General features: G+C 41.3%; 1 protein-coding gene across 1 annotated transcript in view; it reads right to left on the bottom strand.

Annotated features, from left to right (window-relative positions):
• KIF26A (kinesin family member 26A) overlaps positions 1-24,796 on the bottom strand; it is a 103,993-nt gene that overhangs the window by 27,722 nt on the left and 51,475 nt on the right. Inside the window, exons 4-5 of the mRNA XM_050897629.1 lie at positions 23,768-23,934; positions 3,626-3,809 (exon numbers count right to left, since the gene is read on the bottom strand). Of these exons, the coding sequence (XP_050753586.1) occupies positions 3,626-3,809; positions 23,768-23,934 (351 nt within the window). The remainder of the gene's footprint in view (positions 1-3,625; positions 3,810-23,767; positions 23,935-24,796) is intronic.

Here is a 24,796-nt window from a genome sequence, read left to right as displayed (position 1 = left end):
CTAGAGCCCTTTTTTCCCTTTTGGCCCCAAAGTGACATCACATTTTCCACATTCTGTTCCTGTGTCTCTTATTATAATGTATTGAATACCAGCTAAAAGACAACCTTGAGCATCAGTGGGGGAAAAAAATGTTACGAATTACCATCGCAGGTGACATACAGAAAGCCAATCATATTGGTCATTGTAAATGTTTCAACATGTATTTTGGTCTAAGCTTTCAGCAGATTTACAAAAGAAAAGGGACTAGAGTGTGTCATTACAGATAATAATTAGTCATTGTAGTATTCGGGCCTTACTCACTTACACTAAACGGTATTTCCACACAGTTGACATATCATTCACCTCTTCAGCTTTTCATAAAGGGAGCCACATTGCTCCCGTTGAAGTATCTTGGACACTTCATGGGTTTCTAGTTTGTTACTCTATTTTTCATTCTCACACAACTTATACTCTTCTCCTTAAATTTTATCTCTTCAGCCACTTCACAGTAAGAAAGGCACGTTTCTCTATGGAATCCTGTCCTGCTCTGAAAGAAACCATTTGACAAGAAGGGAATTAAAACTTGTCAAGCTATCCATGCTCAGAGAAATCACCCCCTTGAGGAGAATAAGGACTGGTCCTCAATGGGTCATTCTCAGTTTAGTAACATGAAGTTAGGTGGGAATTAGGCAGCCCATCAGCACTGCTACATTCTTACCTGTACAGCAGAAACCAGCAAGGAACCAGTCCTCCACATCATAACTAACCATGAAAGACAAAACAGCAGCAAGCCAGGAGGTGAGGAAGGAAAAGGCTGCCCTACCAGCTGCTTAACCCACTGTAACCACACAGTAATAATTGGGTGAGGGACACCGCTGACCTGGGAATGACCACACAAACCAAGGAGAGCACCAGCCACAGCCACAGATGCTGCGGTAGGAAAAAGTGACTCCAGAATTCATCACTGATTCTGTCCCCTATGTGTATCTTGTACTTATTGCTGGACTGCCTGCAAGAAAAAGCCGACGAAAAAGATAACCAGGAGGAGTGTAAAGTAAAAAGCTGTTAGGAGGAACTGAAGTTAACAGAGGACCACAGCACATCTGCCAGTGTTTGCTGATTGTTCTCTCAATTGCTATGATACTTAAAGTGGTGAGGAAGAAAGGTAATTACTTTATTCCCATCATCCTCATAATGAGATACTAGCTGACTAAATCTTGATCAGCAGGAGCTGGTGAAGAGGAAGTTATAATGGAGAATGTTACTGCACAGTGGGCTAAATGCTACCAAAAGCTACTTGGCATTGCTTAGAGAAGGTGAAACTGTGAGTGTTTAGTACTAAAAGAACACCTATATAGGACTGACACTTTTCCTTTGACCACAAGTTCTAAGAATTAGGATACATGAGATTTCATTTGTGCTGACTCACAATTTTTACAAAAAGCTATATTGATGGAGGATTTTTTTTATGGGCAAACACTGTAATTTATAAAGTTGCAAAAGAGGAATGGGTTAAGAGAGACATTTAATAGGTATGGCATATTTTAAACTGTGGATCAGAGAAGATGCCTAGTTACTTTATTTTTTGAGGAGCATTAAAACTAGTAACCAGCACACCCCATCACCATTTGGATGGTCTAGATCTTAACTCAAGAACTAAAGGGCTGATTCAATTAGCAGAGAGCTCTTATCCTCTCCAGCACAGCACAGGATTCTTCCAAATTGTGGTCAACAAGTACATTGTGAGAAGGACACAGCTGGAACCCTGGACCCAAATAAATAGTATCTTCAATAACATTTTCAGCTGAGAGCTAAACAACAGAGATATTTGAGGGTCAACAGCAGCTTGTTGATCCATAAAGTCTGGAAATTCTTGGTGTAGTGTGCCAGGCAGGAGAGAAATACCACCCACATTGCCAGCATGCTACATATATATCCCATTTTGGAGGAGAAGCTCATGCAGCCGAGCAGCATAGCTGCTCCAGGTCCTGCCATGCCCCTTGGCATTCTGGTAGAGCTCTTCCCTTTGAAAGCCCTCTGCTGTCACTAACGAAGAAAGTAGGTAGACCTACTAGGTGTATAATCTCCTGCCATCTAGGATCATGGACCTGATCTTTATTAAACTTTGTTGATCTGTTTGAAGACACCAGATAAACCAGAGCTTTCCACGAGGCACAAGTCATGCTGGTAAGCTCCACCGGCCACCCTCAAAGTGAAGGAAAAAGGCTGAAGTCTCTCGGTTACACATAGCTGCAGGCACACAAGCGCAATGAGGTGCAAAGACAGTTTTATTGAGCTGCAGGCACAAGGAATCATAGAATCATAGAATGGTTTGGGTTGGAAGGGACCTTAGATCATCTATTTCCAATCCCCCTGCCATGGGCAGGAACACCTTCCACTAGACCAGGTTGCTCAAAGCCCCATCCAACCTGGCCTTGATACAAGGAGATACAAGTATGCTTTAAAGGTCTTCCTAAGGCAAAGAGCCTCAGAAATGCCACGCTCCCTGTTACTCCTGGTGCCACAGCCAAGTGCTAAGCCTCACGGAGAAGCGGCAGGCACAACAAATGGGCTCTGCTAAAACACACACATAGAAAGGGTGTTCCTTAGCAAACCCGCCTCCACCTGGGAATTTCTAAATTACTGTGCCAGGTTTGTTGTATTCCACCAGTTAATACTACATCCCCTTTTTCTAACACACTGGAAAAACAGGAGAAGAAACCACATTTTCATCTGTGAGTTTCCACCTGCTTAAAGTAGCCCCAATTACTCCTTCGTTTTCCATTTAGCACAAACTCGCTGACTTAACAAATACAGAGTATTCTCTGTGAGCAACAGTGTCAGCTATAGGTATTTAGGCTGACAATCTCTTTATGTTAATGCTGATTTGTATGGTTACTCAAGGCACATATTTTAGCTCTCCTGTGCACATTACATACTTCAATTCTATCTTCAAACGCTAATCTCTTGTAACCTATGTAAATAAGTATTCAGACTCTGCTGTGTGGGTGATTAAACAGTTATAAATATGAATAAAGCTCTAAATAATTGGGTTGTATTTTAATTCTTTTTAAATAAAATTAGCACAAATTTTACCATTTGAAAGGTGCTGTATTTCCTAAGTTGGAGAGACATCTATTTCTCTCCTGCTACTTCATTTCCATACTCCTGATTTACAGTGACATGTGACGCAGAGGGAAACAAAGCCCCCTCAACTTATCTCCTTAACCTCAAGCAGACAGACAGCACCAGCACCAGCGGCTGAGCCTTGCTGGCAACACAGATTACTTCTGCCAAAGGTGAAGCCTCTATGCGCCTTGGGTTTGGACCAATGATGTCAAAGGAAATTTTGCCTCTTACTTTAATAGAGGGAAGGACAAAACAACCTTTGCCAATGTTGTTGTCACTGATGTTAACTGGCTTCAAGGAAGCCAACACTCTAGCACTGAATCTGTTCTGAGCCTGCCAACTCTTTCCAAAGTCAACAGGAGATAACAGCTCTCAGGCACATTCAAATGGATGTGGCGCTCTCTCTATCCCAAGACCCTTCCCTTGAGCCTAGCCAACCCTGTTCTAGGCTGAAAGTTTCCAGCCCTGTTAAAATTCATCTGGAAAACTATTTCAAAAAATTGAAATCTGAAGTTACCTTTCCAATGCCAGGGTTGTCCTTGATTTTGGACACGGCTCTCAGAAGGCATGGCGGTGCTGGGGGAGGACAGAGCTGCAGGATGCCACTAAAGTTAGTAGCATAAATAGAGAAGTTGTGTGCATGTGGCAGGGGCGGATGGTATTTCTTTCTCTTCGAAGACAGGTTAAGCTTCTGTGCTGCTCTGTATAAAAGTAATAGCAAGAAAGGACAATGTTACTAGGTGTTAATGGGAATCTGGACCAGACAAACAGATGCTCATTGTCATCACTGCCTGCTTAACAAATCAAGTCATTGCGTTCTAATCTGATTTCATAAGGACAAACCATCAGGAGACTAATAGAAGGAAATATGGGTAGAAAATTACTGGCAAAATAGTCAGTTAATTTCTCCCCCAACAGAGATTCAATTATAATCTAACTTTCCCCTCTTTCCCCCAACAGCTTGACAGCTGAATCCTAAAATGCTAAAATCTCACTGACGTAATAAAAAGCTGAAATAATCCCCTTGTCACTGGCAGGACCAGATGGACTTTGCTGGCGATAACATTATGAAAGTGGTTCTTTGTACTCTACAAGTTACTCAAGGCAGAGGATAACATTCCAAGTCAGCTGAGCTCAAGATCCTCTCTTGTTGGCTGCACTGAAAGTCTTTAGATAACAGAGAACTTCCTTCAAGACAGATTGGTTTTTCCTCCTCAATTACATTCTTCCACATTAAAAGGGAAAGCTATTAAAAAGACATGCTTTAATGTTCTGAATGATAATGATCCTGCTTTTGAAATGCAGAATTTCAAAACATAAAAGATGAAGAAGAAGGAAAAATTAAAACATACAATTAAAATTGTAACATTCTTCCTTGTGAATAAGAATAGGAACATAATCAGTTTTTCTGCTGTTCCCCATCAGCAACACCAAACAGTATAGCAAGAAACAAAAACAGAAACTCGACTCCACAGCAAAACTCACATGGGAAAAAAATCACCCTGCAGAGTTAAGTAGAATAAATATATGTGTTAGCAAGCACAAGCTGGGCAACTGGTGGTGGCAGTGAGGGTGAAATCTCAGCTCTGTCAAAGCCAAGGAGAGCTTTGCCACCTGAATAAGATGTGTGTGATCTGACCCTGAGACTGTCAGTAGATAGCCCACCCTCAGATACGTATTGTAAAAGCATCCAACATGCTATCTTTTAACATTACTTTGAATGACCGTTAAGCCAGCAAAAATGCAAAGTGTTACACTGCCAGCATCTGTGGGCAACCTGAGACAATGCTACTGACGTCAACAGGTTTTCTGGGGACAAATCACTGTTCTGGTCCATGCTTGCAATATAAGGCTTGTCACTTTGGACAAATTAGTTTATAAATATGTGATGACAAAAAGCCTCTTTATACAATGGCTACTTTATATTTTCATCATGCCTTTCAGCCCAGGACCTACAAGTACTTTTCGGTGAGATCAAACTGGCACTAGCATCTGTGAAGTATTATAAGCAACAGACATATGGAGAAACTAAGGCAGTGCTTTGCTGTCATACCTAATTCAGGGTAAATCTAGATCCCTAACCTTGCCACGAATCTAGTCGTCAGGCAGCCTCAGGCTGAGTCAGCTTAGTAAGCTGATCAAAGAAGGAAACTCTTCCTTTGCTTATATTTATGGTAGGTTAGAAGCAAAAATGAACACTGAGAGCAGGAGGGCTGCCGTTTCTTCCAGCAGCACTATTGGCTTCAAATGAGATACAGTACAGAGAACTGGTTGTGTCTGAGGAGTAAAATTACTCACTTGGGTCAAGATTAGACAGCTAGTCAGTACAAGGGGCAGGACTCTCAATACCGATCTCCAAAATTCCAAGTCCTATGCTCTATATTCCCAAACTTGTGTGTTAAACTCCAGGCTCTTTCTACTTCATCAACTTCTAGAAGTGCAGACCCCCTACGTTCTTCCTTCTCCCTCTACAAACACTGCACTATTTAGAAAAAGACAAAGACTCGTGTGATGAAAAAATGAGGCTCTAGTTCCAAACTCGGAGGGAGCCAGAAGCAACTGTCTTGTGAGGGACAAGTTGGACTTTTGCCTCTGAGGAAAGAAGCAGCTTTTGACTCCTGCTGCATCCTGAAACCAGCAGGAATGGCATCTCACAGCGAAGCAAAACACTGCAAGCATGGGTTTATACAGAACCTTGGGGTTTTGGTGGCAATGAGAACTGATTTAACTGCCTAAATCTCAAATCCCCTTGCTAATACCTCATTCAGTATGAAAACATATGCCTGAAATAGGACACCAGGCAAACTGTTGCACAACTTCACTATGGTTGCAGCTGCACATTAAAACCGTAATGCCTCCTGAATTATATGCAGCTTTACTGTGCAGAAAAGATTCTCTACCTGTTCGCACTCTCATTGTGGAACTCATGACAGTCATTACCCTCTATCTCCAAGTACCAATTAACAGTTGTGGTTATTATTTAATCATCTTGTTGATTAATATGAAAGATAATGTTTATTTCCTTGTTTACATGCTATGATCCCTTGTTGAAATGATAAAAACTCCTCAAGAGAATGTCTTCAAAGTGCAATCAAGGTATACATTAAATCCTGATGAAATAATTATTCCTTCAATAGATCTGGCTAAAGGAGCTCCTTTGGGAAACATACGAAAGAGAATGAGATACAAAGGACAGATTTACTCAGGAATTGTGTATTCAAGCACCTAACTAAGCACAAACACTCAATGAGTAAATGCACCCAAAAAGGCCAAGCTAAGCAACGTATATAAACAAATAAACAGAAAATTCAGCCTTTTTAAAGTATAGCATCTCTCAAAATAGCTCAGTAACACAGTTTTGGACCATTTCAAAAAGCAGACCTAAGATACCAAATCCATTACTAGTTGTCTTAACTTCCCCACCAAGATAGAACAACTTTCAAAGTGATTCACTTCCAACAGTATTAACACACTTTCTGCCTCTCCACTGTTCAAAGGACAGTGCCATATGCTAGCTAAAGCAATTAACTGCTGTAGTGCTGATAAATCCTCTTCCTATGAGTCTGGAGTGCCACGATATTACTAAGAAATTTGGCAAAGGGACTGCTGATGTCCATGTGAGATAACAGGAAACTGAAAAAGCAGAGGAGCTACAGTAGCTGTTGTAGAAAACAATCAGTGCTTTGATGGGCAACAGGCCAACTGCACTAATAATGATGTGTGTGGTTCACATTTAAAAAGCATCTTTTCTCAGGTAGCAGTGCACAAAGCTTAATTACAACCTCTCTCTCTTTGAACGCAAGAATTACTTTGCCCGACATTAAAATGAGGTTGTTTCTGGAGTTGGAACATCACAGACATCTTGTACCAGCAGTATCAAACAGCTTGTTGGGTTTGGTTTTGTTTGTTGTTTTGTTTTTTTTTCTAAAAGGGAAAAGTTAAGGATCTAATGGAAAGAATAGGGCAATTTAGGCAAAACGAAACATCACTATCAAACTGTAGACTCTGAATATGAATTTAAGTAATTGTCATCCTCAGCTCCTATAAAAAGCACAATCAGTTCTTTAACTACTACAAAAGCCAGCTGGGCAGCAGCCTTCATATGCTTTGCGTGGGCTCCTGGACTGGTCCAGTGTCCCGGTTTCGGCTGGGACAGAGTTAACTCTCTTCTTAGTAGCTGGTACAGTGCTGTGTTTTGGATTTAGTGTGAGAATCATGTTGATAACATGCTGATGTTTTAGTTGTTGCTAAGTAGTGCTTATCCTAAGCCAAGGACTTTTCAGTTTCGCATGCTCTGCCAGCAAGCAGGTGTGCAAGAAGCTGGGAGGGAGCAGAGCCGGGGCAGCTGACCTGAACTAGCCAAAGGGATATTCCATACCATGGAACGTCATGCCCAGTATATAAACTGGGGGGAGTTGGCCGGGAGGGGCGGATCGCTGGTCAGGCATCAGTCAGCGGGTGGTGAGCAACTGCATTGTGCATCACTGGGGGTTTTTTCCCCTTTTTTCCCCTTTTTTTTTTTTTGTTATATTCCTTTTCATTACTATTATTATTATTATATTTAATTATTATTATTGTTAGTATTATATTTTACTTTAGTTATTAAACCATTCTTATCTCAACCCACAAGTTTTACCTTCTTTCCCGACTCTCCTCGCCATCCCACTGGGAGTGGGGGGGGCAGTGAGGGAGCGGCTGCGTGGTGCTTGGCTGCTGGCTGGGGTTAAACCACGACATCCAGGCAAAGAGCACCACATAAGGACTCATCAACCCTTATGCGCTTCTTGCAGCACCAACAATATACTTGGTGGCATCCCAGCCAAGTACTCATTAGGCCAAAATACAGGCCAAGCTGGTTTGGACATGGGCCCAACTAAATTAAACAAAATCCAACTTCACAAAACTCCTTACTTCAGTAAAATTCATGAGAGTATGTATTTACAGAGAGCCACTTCTGAGACACTCCAGAGTGCTGGATTTTCTGCAGTCCTTATCCAACAACCCATTACTGAATTTACACCTAAGTTTCCAGTTCTTTTTTTTCTCCAGCATTCCTTTTCCCAAGGCAAATTTGTCCCATGAAAACAGGGAAGGCAAAGCTCTCATAAACTGGGCTCTTTTTGCCTAGCACCAGAAAGACAGAAGTCAGGCTCACACCAGATCACTTTCTGTAGGAGCCTAATGGCGTGCCATGCCTATTTCCTGATTTGCTTCTTTTTCTCAAATTTAATCTTGCACAGGAGGCCCTCACATCCATCTTCAGCACCACAGTGGGCTGTCTGACCTTCTCCAATATCAACTTCTGTTTCCTCACAGGGAAAATTATGACCTGTAGGGAATACTATGCAAAACTTAAGTGTTACAATCATTTGTTTTTCTGGGCATTTTCCACGCATTTTGTCACAGCTTTGACACAGATGTATGCTTTCCACCTACCTTCGCTTTCCCCATTCAACCTCCACCAAGCACTCTTCTACAAAACATTCTTGCAAGGGAACCTAAGCTCCACACTCTTATGCCTCTCTTCTAATTAAAGCATGAGAGACACCCATGTACATTATTTTTACCTCCGGCTGTGAGATCTACTGTCTGTGTTTGGCTTAACTCTTTCCATCTTTAATAGAAGATGTCTTTTAAGATGCTCTGGAGAGTTCTTTTCTCATAGCTAAGTGTCACAGTAGAAAATAAAACTAATATAAGGCACATGCAGGGGCACTCAAATATCAAATGACAAGGGACAGTCTCTAACCTGCTCTTTCCCCCACACAATTTACAGATTATTAGGTTTTCTGCCATGCATGGATGAGATCAGTGAGGAAAACCATGGCCAGATCAATTACATAATGCTCAGCATCTAGGGAATAAGACTGTGCAACAACAGTAGCTACAAAGCCTATCCATTAAAAGAACCATACAATTTTTTATTTTAAATTCTGCCTATGTAGTTAACATGACATTTCAGATATTCTGATGTACAGCAAGCTGCTTCTAGCTTACACTCACTGCACACGTTCTGCACATTATAGCTGTGAAAGTAAACAGCACAATTTAAATCCTTAAAGAACAGTGTTCCTTCTGGGCATAATTTCTCCACAAAAAAGAAAACTAGATTTGAAATTTTTATAACTATCCAAAACCATAAAATTTTTGCTTAACACTTTGTGGAATTTACTAAGCTTCAGAAGGAAGAGTGATGTGAAATATACTCTGGGACGCATACTAGAAATGGGGCAACTGAGAGAGATACAGAGGATTTAACTGACACAGTGGGTTTACGGACAAACCGCCACAAGTCAGAAATAGAACTGGGAGTCCTGCTTCCCATTATTAAGCTCCACTGACAAAAATAATAAAAGAAAACTTCTGCACATTCATTTCAGCATGACTCATTACATATTAACAGTTTTAGTGTTATTAGCCAGCCTTATCTTTCAGAGATCACTGTCATTATTCATAATGTGAGAATGCTTAAGGGCTTCACTGAAAGGGTCAAGGCCAAAGAAGTGTACAGTCCAAGCCTTAAATATCCTGAACTTTGGAGTTTACTCAAGAGTACACTTACTCAAGAGTTTTGGTTTGACCTTGACAGACATCATGGGAGCAATTTTTATCCTGATTCTGAACCCTCTGCAAAGCTTGCAAAATTCTGGACGCAAGTTTATGCTGGGAATCAGTCTACCCTAAAGCAAGACTTTTCCAAACTTTCCCAGTCCCCAGCCCAACAAGGCATCACTCCTCTGCCACATAACCAATATCCCAAGCCTTTCCCACTGCAAACCAGCTCCAAAGGAAGCAGTGGGAAAGTCACAGTCTGTCATTGTATCTGCAGTTCCAGTTATTGTTTCCTTAATTACTCGTCAATACAGACAACAAATAGACGGATGTCCTATAATACACCCTCCAGCACTCTGTCCCGAGCCTTCCGCAACTCACAGAATAAACTTGGTTGGCATTATTACTTTTATTATCGCTATTACTGTTTGATTTGTGGTTCTAAAATTAGAAAGCTAGCACAATGAAACAGTGCAGTTGCTACCCAAAACTCCAAGCAAACTTAAAAATAAACAAGGTATCCTTTTCCACTAACAGCATTCAATTTGGAAAATAAAATCTGGTTCAGAAAGAGACATTTTTAAAGAGAAAACAGGGAATGTCTAAATCTGTCATGAAGGTTTGGAAAGGACAGGCACTATCTGTATTTCTACAGTAAATTTTGTCCAAGGAGTCACTTATAAAGTATACGTTACATTTTGAGGTTATGGTCTGTTCTTCCTCCTAGAACAAGCTTACTAGGTTCCTGTGATGCATATATAGCTTCAGGAGGATATAAAGGCTTTCCTCATGTTAGTACCATTACACAAGTATAGCACCAAACTTTTGTTTGCTTAGCTGTCCCAGCAATGCTGTTGAGAAGCACTGCCAGGAAGAACAAACAATTAGTGTTCCTTATTTCAGTAGTTCAACTTCCTCAATAAATAATTAGTTCATCTGGATCACAATGCACAGCCTCAAACAATGGCATTTTTATAATGGGTGATGGTAATAAAGTTTCAATAGAAAACCATTATTCTCAAACATTCCAAAATGTCAAACCACATCTAATACTGTGGGGATATTACCAAGCCAACATTACGAGAGAAAGTATCTCCAATATGAAATTAAGTTCATGCCTTGCCTCTTGCACATAGCATAATCTTGCAATTCAGGCTTGAATTTCAGCCTCTCACTTTGAGTGACCTCTTAATTTTCTCTTACTATCTCTTATTAAAATCAGCAAGGTAGAAATAAAAATCAGCTATGTTGACATATTAGGAACATCATCTGCTCACAGCTGATCAAAGACGGGTCCAGAAAGGATTTTAAGAGGTTATCTACACTTTCCCAATGCTCCATGGTAGGATGAACTTTACCTAATACATTCCAATATATATTTGTCCAACTTGTTCTTAGAAATCTCCAATGAGAGCAAGTCCACAGCCTCCCGAGGCAATCAATTCCAGTTTTTAACTAGCCTTAGTGTTAGAAAATTCACACCTCATGTCTCTCATAAATCTGACTTGCTGGAATTCATGTTCCTTATTTTCCCTCCACCTCCCCAGCAGACCTGCAGAGGAGCTTATTTCCTTCTCCTGCAGCACCTGTTACCTGTTTGAAGACCACTACCACACCCCAGTCTTCTCTTTTACAAATTAAAAAGTCCCAATCCTTCCAACTTTTCCTCACATGTCAAGTATCCTTCGTTTCTAACCATCCTTGTTGCTCTCCCCCTACTCTAGTCACATCTTCATAAAGTATGGAATCAAGACTTCATGCATCAGTGAGCAGTAATCGAGACTCACCTGAATTCAGGCACCATACAGAAAGACCAGGCAAAGAGACTTTGGGATAAACTCAAAAGACCTCTGGAAGATGACAAGTTAAAACAAACCTGCAGGGTACCCCTGACATCAGAAGAGCTTCCTCATGCTGTACAGACCCAAGAGCTGATCCCTCCTCTCAGCTACACATTATTATTTAAACAGAAGCAACCAACCAAGCCCATCTTCAAGCATTCAAGTATTTGCATACAGGAATCCAAGAAGGAATTTTCACAGCTTTTCTCCGTGATTTTTGCCTTGGTTTAAGAAACACCAAAGGGCAGATCTTCATGAGTGCTGACTGTTAGACTCCAACCATTTTTTCTGCTCTCCCAAACAACCAGTTTCTGAGATTGCTGCTACAAAATTGTCATGAGTGATGTCAGCTCTACATTCTCTTCAGCTTGCAGATTTAAGACGCTTTTCTGGCCAAAGAACATTGCTTCAGCAGCCAGGACCAGGGTTCAGGAACTGACTTTTTTATATATATACCAGAATAACAGCTAGTCACTGCAGCCTGCCACATACCATTTCCAGCTCTGTTCACTAATCATGTCAAACAAAGCAAGAGCAGGTGAACATATTGCTGTACTTCCATACTCGCTGTTTACAATTGTACCATATGACAAACTGCTGAAAACCTGTATAGGTTAATCTTTATGTAAGCAAGACTGTCAACACCTAATACAGAAATATGTCAGTTCCCGGGCTGCACGCTGCATAGATAGCTACATATTGAAAATACAGCTACCTGAATGCCAGCAATATTTCCTTGCTCTGTTTCATGAACTAACTGAGCTAAAGCAGGCAGAACTGCATCAATCCAAGCACACTCCTTAGGCAAAAAAGTTGGGCTTATTTGCCAGCGAGACATAGACTCATGAAACAGTCAGGTTGAGCAAAATAAAATTCTAGTCTCGTTTGTATTCTATCAAGGAAAAGTAATAAAGACATTTTTAAAACTACAAAGTAACAAAACAGAAACAATGGTGCTAACTAGCCCTTCATTATTAATTACTTAAATAGATCACTTAAAATTTTGCCCTGTAATATGAGCTCCCAGTATACAGAAAGAAGCCAGTATCAAAATTACTTACGAAGCAATAAATTATTTTTGTTACAAAGGCTATTACACTCCATGCTATTCATCAAAAACAATCTGGTATGAAAAGCAAAAGCATTCTGCTCATTCAGGCTGCTCCAGGGAAGAAACAGGCACGTTTGCGAGTAGAAAGGATGAGAGATAAAATACAGGACATGGCTAAGAAGGGTTCATCTGAAGCACTAGATTCAGGCAAATATCAGACAGGAAAGAGAGGGACTGAATGAGGGGGAAATTCAGTATTTTCACATTCCTGATCACACATAGCAGTGTGAATACAAGTTAGCATCTGTGACTGTAAAGCCTGCTTTACCATAAAAGCTCTGGGGTGGGGTATGTTTTCAGGTTACCTTCCTTTGCCCCAACACACCATCCCCACAGACATACCTTTCTCAACATCTCAGTTCCACATTTTAGTGCACATCTAGAAAATCCACAGAGGATCCATTCCCGCTTTAGCTGGGTTTTATTTCAGATGCTTAGTCAAAGGCTTGACACCTATACTGCCAAGCAAACAACTTCTCAGGGGGGCATTTACTTATTCTTACTGTTAGCAAGTTAAATGGTCACTGACAGCATTGAATGATGCAGTAGAAATCACCCAAGTACAGAAGTCGTATGCCCACCCAATAAGTATTTTTAAACAGAGGAGGGACACACGGGCTTCTTAAAGCCCAGCATTCCTGTCATTTATTTAACTGACATCAGTTCTGAAACGATACTTCTCAGAGGTATAATAGGCTGAAATTGCAGCACCATTTAAAATAGCACTTAGCAGGAAAATGTGAGATGCATGTTCTTCCATCACTGCAGACAGAGAGATTTGACTATTTCTGACCCAAAGATGGTAACTTCAAATTTCAGCAGAAATATGCAACTCCTGAAGACCTGCTCGAGACACATTATCACAGAATATTCTGAAGCTTGCCCTGGACTCCAACTAGCTTCACTAATAACGTTTAGATTAGATTCATTTTATGCTGATTAACTTCCACTGAGTCATTTCCTCCCAGTAAAAACTCCATAGGGCAGTGCTTCTTAATAAGTGAGCTCCACCACTGAGGACATGAAAAGCCCAACAAAGCAGAAAGCAACCCCAAGAGTGTCACTCTGTGATGACTGGCAAAGCAGCACTAACTGATGCTGAGTGAGGTACTGGCTAAGCTCTTTGACATGTCCTGCCAAAAGAAACATCTTCCATCCACCAGCAGGAAAGATGAGGAAAGTTTTAGAAAGCCAAAATTCACTGCTATTTCACAAATAATTTAAAAGTACCTTCAGAGTAATCCTGCAGTTGATCAAGCACTGCAGCTATAGTGCTGGTGCATTATTTTGACTTGACTTTTCATTTTTGTTATAAATGATAATGTGGGATGTCTTATTTTGCCACAATCACAAGTAAGCAAAGCAGTCTAGCTCAGAATAGAGACAGTGTCACTTCAAAGTCCATCTGCCCTGCAAACCACATCCTGCACAGAGTAAACCGAGTGTTAGAGTGACCGCAAGTCAGCTATGAGAAGTAAATATTCAATTAACTATCAGTCTGATTTTACTATTTCGCCTGCTAAGTCTGTCTGTCGTAACGAAGTATTAAAATAGTTAAATATCTTACTGGAAGAGTCTGAAAGTCACTAATAAAGTTGCAAAACAGGTGCAAACTGTCAAATTACATCCCCACAGGAAAGTCACCGTTATCATTTTACCTATGGAATGCTCTGTTCCCACTGCAGCAAAACCACCGGCGCAGCTGCCACTGCCGCCGAGCTGAGGAGCCCCAAATAACGGAGTCAGAGCAAGCACTGGTGTTCAGCAGTCCAGGAACCAAAAAAGCAGGCAGACTGGGAGGGCTGGGATGGGGGGGAGGCGGGTGAAGTGCTCCTCTTGACAAGCTACGAAGGGCAGAAAGAAGGGAAGAAGCCAAAGGGAAAAAGAGACTCTGGTAGCCAGACAACAGTGAGATTCCATATATTCAGGAAAACAGAATAATCAGGTGCGTTCAGCTATGGATGAATGAGAAAAATATAGAAAGGATCATATCAAAAATCCTTAAATTAAGGGAGAGAATATTAAGTTCAGGAAAGCAGAAGATCAGACAGAGGACAAAGTAAGAAGAAATATCCGCATGACTCCAGTCAAGATTATCCATAAATACCTCAGACTTTTCCCTAGTTTAAAATCCTTTCCACTGACCACCATTTACCCCCACAAATAAATTCAAACTTGGGTGGCTCTGAAGGCACAGATTCTCCCCTCCAACACATCTGTGAGCACATCTGTTTTAAATTATTCTGCTTTGTTCTTCCTCCTGGGCATCATGAATGTCTCAGAATACAGAGCTAATCCAAGACCTAACTGCTGCAACAGCAGTCTGCACTGAACCACCTAGAGCAGCTCAAGAAGTCGCCACGTCTCCTGGGGGGGCTGCCTCTGGTGCTCCAGAACCTCCTGTAATATCATCCATCAAGGCACCCAGGGCTGACAAAAATCAGCCCTCCTCAGGGGTGGCCTCACATGATAAAGATCTTTAAGGCATCTGGTCAGCAGGAAACACTGCAAGTGTTTTGTTGTGCCCCAATTCTGCTTTTGCTATGAAGCTGGAGCAAAGACCTAGAACATCCTCTCCAAAATCCCAACCTCACCATGAGGTCCTCACATCACTAGATCCATTTTTTCCCCTCTTTCACCGTCTCCTCCTTTTCATATTTCCTGCCAATCTGGTTGGCACCAGGCTCCCTCCTTTCTTCATTTTGCCACCTCCAGCACAGCACAACCTGCTCCCACACAACCCCTGTGGCCTGTGCTATCCAGGTAAGACTCCTCCTTTCAAACATCTCCCTGATACTGATGCCTTGCACGATTTCTCCTTGGTTCACACCATGATCCCTAACCCTCTATACAGGGGAGCTTCGTCTTCCAAGGCAATGCTAGATGCCCAATGCTCCTTCATCTGGTCACCACCACCCCCTCTTTCTCAGCCAATTCCCTTTGAGGCTCTCTCAAATCCTCACTTCGGGCTCTCCACCTTGGCTGATCATTCAATGCCTCCCGCCTCTAATTAAACAGTCATATTCTCATCACAGATCATTTGGCCTTTGGGACATTTTTCATGCTTTCAGCAGTGTTCTAACGCAGCAGTGCCAATGTCCAAAACTCTTACCTTCCCTCTCCTCTCAGGTACTCCAATTTCTTTACCTCCTCCCTTTGCTGAACTACAGCTCTGTGTCTCATCTCTGTTTGCCTCGTCAGTCTCATAGTCATCACGGATGAGCTCTTCACAGCAGGGAGCCTGGCTTACCATATGCTGATAAAGCACTGTGTAAATGTATGATGCAGTATTAGCAATGATACCAGTAATGATGTTCTGCTCTTAAACATGCTGTCCTGAGAGTCATTTCTGTTTCCAAGAACAAAGCCTACTAAATTCAGGCTTATCTTCTAATTTATCCTCCTTACAGGCGAATGCAAAATGGGATATACCTAAAGCATACACTGTTTTGCTAGTCCTTAATTATAGGCAGTATTATGCTGCCACAGCAACTAGGAAAGCTTAAGCTGCCCTAAGATGATACAAGATACTGCACAATGCTGCACACCCTGTCCTGTCTCCTGTCCCCGCACAGCGCCATGCTCCACGTGGGGCGTGCTTACTCTCCAGGGACAGCTAGCAACCACATTCCAGCAGCTGTGGCATGGCACCAGCAAGATGAGACAAGCCCTTCGGTGGCACTCACTCTGTCTCCATTTGCACATCTGCATGAGGGCTGTCTTGCTCTCCTCGGCTCCATGCAGAGAGGAAAAGGGGACCGAGAAGGCAGTCCCCTCTCCAGCACCACGCAGTGGGGAGGACACCACAGGGACCAGGCTGCTCCAGCCCACTAGATTCAGAGGAGGGATTCATTAAGGGGAAAAGGTTAATTATATATCTGGGCCCCCCTGAAACAGCTGGATGCTCCACTTCATCTGCACATCTGTAGCTCTCCCCCAAGCCGCAGATTGCTCAGCCACCCTTCCTGACCAGCTTCCAACAGGGATCAAATGGTAGCAAGAGAAAGTGGGGCACTGCAGGGCATTTAACGAAGAAGGGTTGATGCACCGAGCTGCTGTTGAGCTGCATTCATGCCAGCGAGCCATCGCGTCCCTGAAGAGCCCTGCAGCTCCTGTGATACTGCTACAACACTGCAAAGTAGGGACAAACCATGCATGGGTTTTGGATGTATCTGCCAGCAAGGCAGTCTTAACTGGGGAGAGCTGGTACCCCACTTTCCTAGGTAATTAATTCAAATCTAATTTTCCCACATCACCTCAACACAGGATTTCTTTGGTGTGGGTTATGCTTAATGAGGAAGCTTTAACAAGTGACTCTGCTTCTTCCCTTGACCCGTCATTCACCAAGAATTTACTATGGTTACTGCAACTATAGCAAGCACTTCTGTTTCAACATCACAGACTAGCTTAACTACCACAGGTCAGCACAAAAAGGTCTAACTCAGGATCCAATGAGTCAGACATTTTCTTCACCTTTTGGTGAACTACTACTTATTCATAACCCAGTTATCCACTTTATCTGTCAAAGAGATTTAAATTGTGCCAGCTCTGCACAAAGCCAGGATACCAGTGCATCCCAGCAGGGTACAGGGCAAAAGTTTACAGCTATTAAATACAGAGAACTGGTGAACTACATTATGAGCTTAGCAGAAATATAATTCTTGCTTTTAACAGGACAGAGAATGATAGGCTGAAGTGATTTAGCTAGAAACATCTTAAACATGGCAACTTAAAAAAAAAAAAAGTATGTTTCATTTTTTTGTGCTTTTTTCCCCTGCATTAAATTCTGAAAGTACTGATAGTCATGGAATAATCAGGTTTAACAGGTTAGCAGTAATATATGCCTCAAGTGTTCCTAATACATCATAATCTTCTTTCACAGAATTTGCATCACTGTCAAACCTAACTACTGATTTTCGGTTGATGCTTTTAACATGTTTCTATGGTTACTTTCCAAGGTCGCATCACAGAGGCCTGAACAGCAGTTCAGAAAGACAAAAGGCATTTTGCATCCTTCACCATATTAAATAATTTATGAAAGTTAAGGCATCCTCATGGAAAAAAAATCATAAAAGAATAGGTTCTGAGGTTATTTTCTCAGCAACAGTACGAAGCACAGCAAAATCAATACCTCTACAAAAGCCTTCAAGAACTAGACTATTTGACTAATGTTCCATATGGTACAAAATGCTAAGGAACACATTCTAAGTTTAGATCTATATGCACAAGCCTACATGAACTGCATGAATGGACCTCAAAGCAGAATATGTAGACGTCTGATTTGCTGCTGTCAGCTTCATCTTTTAAATCAGGTGCTAGGTATTGTCTTAGAAAGTATTCTAAATCTAAAAAATACAAAAATAAAACTGACACAAATGAAGTAAAAATGGTAATGACAGCCTTTATTATTTCCATCATTTTTCATTCAAAGCCACACAGATTTCATCTGTGCCCGAAACGTTACAAATTTTGACTAGTGTAATGAAAGCTTGTACACAAAATATCTGAATTCTCTGCCTACCGCTACACTAGATCAGAGTTTATTGGAACTAATTGAAGTGTCTGAGGCTTGGAACAAAAACACATTAGTCATTTAGTGGTTGTGCTAATATTGCTATGCCTTTCCTGCAGTTTCATTAGATACAGACTGCTTCAATACCCTAATCATATGCTCAGTCACAGCACAATCAGTACACAGAGTACTGACAAGCTGTCCCACCATGCCTAAAGCTGATAAGGTGTCTGCTCTATGAGTAACCTCAATTATTGACTATATTTTATGGTCAATCTAATGACCAAATGCTTATCAGTGAACCATCAGGTGCCTGTAATAGGATAGTGACCCTTAGTTTATATGTACCATTACTGCTCATTAGTGAATAATTAGATTCTTTAATCCACAACTCACAGGCATTAAAATATGATGGAATATCCTGAATCTAGAAAAAGACGACTATGCTTATTTTAACTCTTAAGATGTTCAATTACATCACTCAGAGATTGTATGTTATATCTTGTTAAGAAAAGCTGCTTGTAGAAAGCATATCATGTGTCATGTTTTGTATCATGTCTAAATTGACACAGCTTTCCCAAACATGCAGGAATATGACGAGAGTTGAAAGATAATGGGTGTGATTCACCACTGTGATTCTCCAGATTTATTAACTTACATGGTTTTAATCTAGCAAAGCCCAGCAACACTGCAAATAATTTAGACAACTGAAAACTAGTGAGTGCTATGTTTGGAAGACTAATTCGTCAAACAAAAGCAGGCGGATGCAAGGGAAAGTAGATGCAACTATACAGCTATTTCCCTGCTTCAAAGGCAGCAGTCCCATGGCAGCAAGTGCAACCCTGTGACCAAACCCGTTTGAGAAGATGTGAAAATAACCCAACATCAAACAAGATTAAAATTTAAGAAGGGGACTTAATACAGTTTGTCTTCTGCTCAAAACTGCTCAGGGTTGCTTGCCTTTATACATATTTTCTTCTGAACAGCTTTGACTCCTCCTAGCTGCCCTGTCACTGCTCAAACCTTCCTTCCAGCTCACCCTTGTGCACCGAGGCCAGACACCCATGCTTTCACCAAAACACCGTACCCCCACCCAGCAGCACAGATGGCACTGCCACCACTGTCACCAGCCACCAACAGGCAGAAATGGCACGTTAATGGTGATGGCTTTGATTTCTCCGGGGCCTTGATTCTCCTCCCAAGGGAGTGGTATTTTCTTTTTTGGCAGATAGCCCATTAACCTCTTCCTAAGTGCATGCCCATTCTCCTCCTCGCTGCCCTTCTCCTGCCTGTTTTTGGAAATACCATTTCCTCTCTACCCCAGGTGTCCGGGCAACAAAAAACCCAACAGCTTATTACAGCTTTATACCACAATATGCCAGTATTTATTTAGTTGCAAGCGTAGCCCACAGAAGGGTCCTACAACTATCTCACATATTTTCACTTAGTAATATGAAGTTTGTTCAGGTTTCTTATACAAAAAAAAACCCACCTGGAAACAGGTATAAAGTGTGGAGCACTAAGCAAGGCACGGCTCATGCCACACCAAGGGACAAAGCCCAGCTGCATTCTTCTTAAGTCTGAAGAATGCAAAACTAAACTTCTCCTCTTGCATTGTAAGGGTAAACTGGGAGCCTCTTCACAGCCATCCATGCCCAGGAGCTGCGCTTTTTGCTCTGGCTTTTTTATTCTGTCAGTGACCTACTGAGAAGCTGCATTTTCTGCTAAATCCTCTGGTCCCTCTGTAACATGACCATTGAGTAATGTCTGGCAATTTGCTTGTGTGATACAGTCAGATGTTAATCAAAGCTTTCCTCCTTCTATGACAGATCAGAGTGAGGAAAAAAGCTTAAAACTGATTTAATTTCTTAATACACTTCTGTCTGCTGGCTCTAATATTTGGCTTTGATTTTGAATACTTAGCACTTCCATGCTAGACACTTTGCAATTCTAGGTAATGAATACTTTTTTTTTTTTACTGAAAAGCAGAACATAATTAAGCTTGAAGAAATTAAATATGACATTCAAATGAGAAAGAGCTTTGTATGAATATGTAGATTTGGGCTGCACATATGCTTAACAAAATCAATGCATTCACTGCAAAGACTATCTTAAAGATATTCATTTTAACCATGGGTACCTCTTATCACCAGGTAAACGTTTTGCTGCAGCTCTTAGTTATTATTTTCCAGGTAAGGACATGAACTCTCTGTATGGTCTTTTGAGTTTGTGACCTTACAAACACAAAGCTATGACTCTCACCAAGGAACAAACTGGAGTAAAAACCAAACCAACCAACCGACAAAACCTGCACAGACCTCCTCCCTTCCCAGGCACAAGACAGCCCACAAGTAAGAGTCAAAGGGTGTTATTTCACTGAATACAGACTCTAGTTTTAATGTGAAAAAGACATTTATTTGCTGCCAGGAAACCATGCCACAGCCCAAAAGCTAATTGTGCTAGGACCTGTACAAACACAGTAAATGCTGTTTCATGAAGAACAAGACTGGAATCCTTTATTCATGTGAAAAAAATCTGTATCTAGTGTTGTTGCTGCTAAGGAAATCACAGATGCAGTTTCCACAAGCACCCTATGAAGGCTTTGTCTTCCAAAGTAACTAACCCTGCACCCCAATACACTGAATGTCAACACACACGCATATTTTTGCTTAACTACTTTATTTCTATGACAAAACAGCCCTTTTCCCAAGCTAAAGTCCCAACCACAACCCCTTTTACAAAAGGGCTCTTGTAAAAAGATGGAGGTACTCAGTAGATTTGGTCAAAGAGAGGGCAATGATTTGAAAAAAAAAAAGTGTGTGTGTGATTATCAATATATTAATTGCATTTATTCCAGTAGAGAACAAGGAACAAAATGTGCCAGGCTCTGCATAACGCAAGTAACACACTGGCCCTGCTATGAAGTTCAGCATTTAAGTGGCTGAGGAGAGAAACACAGTAAGGAAAGAATCAGCAAATACAATGAATACGGACTACAGCATAAGACTAGTGCCATTACTCCTCTTTCATCTCTAGGTGCTTGCTGAGAGAGGATTAGCTGAACAGAGAGATGAAGGATAGAGAAGTGTATGCTGCTGCAAAGGATTCAAGGCAGGGATGACCTTCTTCCTCAACATGCTCAAGCCTCGATGGTGCAAAGGGAAAGAGGAGACGAGGCTAGAAAGGCTGGAGCAAAGAAGCCTGATATTCCATCAGTACTGAACAAAACCAGCCAACACTGTTGATATCCCAATACTTGTGCTCCCTGGACAAGCCGCTTCCACCCCAGTTTCTGCCAGCATCTCTCTCTCACTCATCCTTGAAGATTTCCTCCTCTTCCTCTCCCCTCCTGCTGAGGACTGCACAGCTCAAGGGCAGGAGGAAGACTCAGCATGGAAACTTTGATCTGTAAGGTCCCAAGGGCAGGAGGACTCGGAAGAGAAGAAGGAGCAGTGGGAGAGGGAGCCTCTCCTGAGGTTAATGCCGATGGTGGTGGAGCAGTCTGGCCAGGACTATGCAACGGTACCCACCCGAGGACCTGCTCAACATATTTATGACTGCCAGGGATCAATAATGGATCTCTCTCCCCCAGCCTTTGTGAGATTTTCTGCGTTTCAATTTGTGTTTTTAACCACAGTCATAACTGAACTTGTTTCTTGAATGCTTGCTTTTAGGGAACCCAAGATTCTTCAATGGGCTCTGGAATGCTGAGAAATGAATGCTGAAATATATTAATCAGCAGTGTGATGAAAGATCATAAAAATGCTACAAAACTAATTCAGATAACTGATAACTGTTAAAGGAAAAACTTATTTCTCACTTAAGTCTTTCTCTCCAACAACAACAACAAAAAAAGAAACAGAAGCTCTTTGTGTAAAAAAATTTCAACGAGCCCTGTTCTTTGGTTAAAAAAAATTGAAGAGAATCAATTTTGAACAGAGGAAACATGGGTAGGGAATAAGCAATGTACTAATGGGTTTTAAAATGTTTTAGCTAGCACATAGCTGCTAAAGCTATAAAACTCTGATTCACTCACAGCAAAGACAGATTCATGAGAAGCAATTAGGGCCTGATCCAACGTACAATGATGTCATTTGCAGTCTTGCTGCTCACTTCAAGAATCTTTGAATCAAGCCAACGACAATTAGTAAGGATCTGTCTCTTTACAATAAAACCAGAAGCGAGTTTTGCTGACCAGTGACAAAAGCATCACTGGGAGAAAAGATTTTGGGTCTTATTTCAGATTATTAGGCACTGATTTCTCTCTCTTAATTCCAAGGAGGGTATTTTATTTTCTGGATTCCCCAGTGAAAGTGACAATGTTTACATTTGCTTATGACATACAGATTCACACTGAAATAAATCCAAAGTAGATTAAACTAAATCACACTGTTCATACCCACAATATGAAATACAGTAATGAAAGCTGTGCTGCTGTCCAGTCTAGGTACTTTGGAGAGGATTCATCTGTCCTTATTTAGGTAACTAAACAAGAAAAGAGATGTCTGAACTTTCCCCCTTACCTTTCCTCTCCACTCCCACTGATTTCAGACACCTATCTTAAAATGAAACAAATCATCCTTTGTAGGCAACCATTTCTCTATGTTGACTTTAAACCTGCAGCACTTAGCACAGAGACGAAACACTAAGTTACACACACCAGTCTTGGGGCAGTCTTTTCCCAACCTTTTGTGTACAGACAGACTGTGATATGTAGGCATATAGTGCTTAACACTCATTGTACTATGTTCTTCTAAAAAACAGGACTTGGGAAGTTGAGCTCCTTCTGAGGTCACATTGTAACTTATAGTAAACATCATTTATTTAATGGTGCAAAACATTTTAAAGATCAAGGAAAAGGAAACAATACAATTACCATCGTGATTACATGATAAGAAGGATCCTCACTCTGCATAAATTTGACTTTAATGCCATTCACAGACATACGTTTTTCAATATTGTCTCAAAACATGTTCAGTTCTGAATTAAAAAAGGAGTTTGGAATGCAAGTACAAAGCCTTGAATTTTGTTGTTTTAAATACCATCTGCTTGACAGCGTATTGCATTTAATCAACATAGCTAATTACAACAAACATTTCACAAACAAAACTAACACATCATTTTTGTTATAAGATCCAGGAACAGAAAAAAAAGATTGTTCTGGGCTACTGCTAAAAAAAGAATGTCTTAAACTGTTTTAACTGTTGCTACCAACTATGCAAAAACTTTTATTTGCACACATAGGCCATGCTACTGAATAAAAGTCTAACTTTTTTTTATTTAGGTCTGAGTGAAAAAACCTTGTTACTTCAGATTCTGCTCCAAGGAAACCTACAGAATAACAGACTTGCTACAGATGGAAAAGGCCATTAAGGACTAGACAAAGACCAACACACGTTTTCTTGGGCTTTGGTCAATAGAGTTTTCTGCTCAGGTTTCCAGAGAGAGAAACGAGGCATCACCATCGCATCCCTGCTTCCCAGCAGCAGTGGAAAACCACAGTCACGACCAGGTGACCAACTCCACCTCTCAGCAACCAGCACTACATGCTACATCTTCTACCCATGGCAAAGACTCAACAGCATTTCACAACCGTTTGAAGACGCATGAGCAGTTACAGAAACCAGAAAGGTGAAAAACTACCTTATGAAGAACGAAGCCGCAGCTGAGGTACCTGCCGAGACCCCGGCTGGAGCAACCATGCTCTGAGAGGCTGCCGAGCCGCCTGCTCCCACGGGGTCAGAGTTGTTCTGCCCTGAGCTGATCTGAACATTGGGACTATCTCGGCCACTTTCTGGTGCTGTTTCTGCCTGAAAAAAATAAAAACGTATGTACAGGTTAATACACTTGCAGAATTGCCATGACAGGAGGAAATCTCGTGCACTTCCAAAGAGTGTCTTTGCAAGGGTGAAGGCAAAGATCAGCAGCGGCTGAGGAGCGATACAGCTGGACAAGTGTACCACAGTAGGTCCTGCAACAGAGAAGGTAAAAACCATGACCGCAGCAGATGAGCAGAAAAACACAGAGACCCTTTGTGATGGGTAATGCACAGTTAAATAGTTTGACAGGCATGAAGAAATGGAAAACGATAAGCAGAACCCTTTTGTTTTACAGTGTTATTTGGGAGCTGGCAGAACTGTTTATCTGGTTCAGTTATAACTGTCAGGAATTATTTCTCAGTGGCACATCATCTACAAGACCTATCCGTTTAAGAGGAACTAACCAAACAGTCACATTTGTAACATGTTTCCACATGAATAACCCCAAGAACTAAATAAAAAAAAATTGATTTTTTTAAAACATATATACAGCCCTGCTTTTCAGCATTATTTATCTTAGCAGCACAAGTGCATGGCATTTTTTTCTCCTGCAAACCATTCCAGTGGAAGAACAGGAGTGACTGGAGATGCATCTTCTCCAGCATAATGCATCTGTGACATCTTAGACAGAGTTTGGAGAGGGGTGATTGTTTTGGGATTTTGCGAAAATATCAGACATCTGTATTGTGAAATTGTGTCATGTCGATATCTTCATGTTTAGGCCACCAACTCTTTCAGTACCAAGTTCAATTAAGCCCCATCAGTCAAATGCTCATCGACAGTGCTGGGAAGGCCTCCTTTTCGGAAGAACCTGCTCTATGTCTAGCAGTACTGAAGATTTAATTAAAGACGA

Source organism: Gymnogyps californianus, chromosome 5 (genome assembly GCF_018139145.2).
Source record: "Gymnogyps californianus isolate 813 chromosome 5, ASM1813914v2, whole genome shotgun sequence".
NCBI classification, from domain to species: domain Eukaryota; kingdom Metazoa; phylum Chordata; class Aves; order Accipitriformes; family Cathartidae; genus Gymnogyps; species Gymnogyps californianus.
This window is presented reverse-complemented; position numbering and strand designations above follow the sequence as displayed.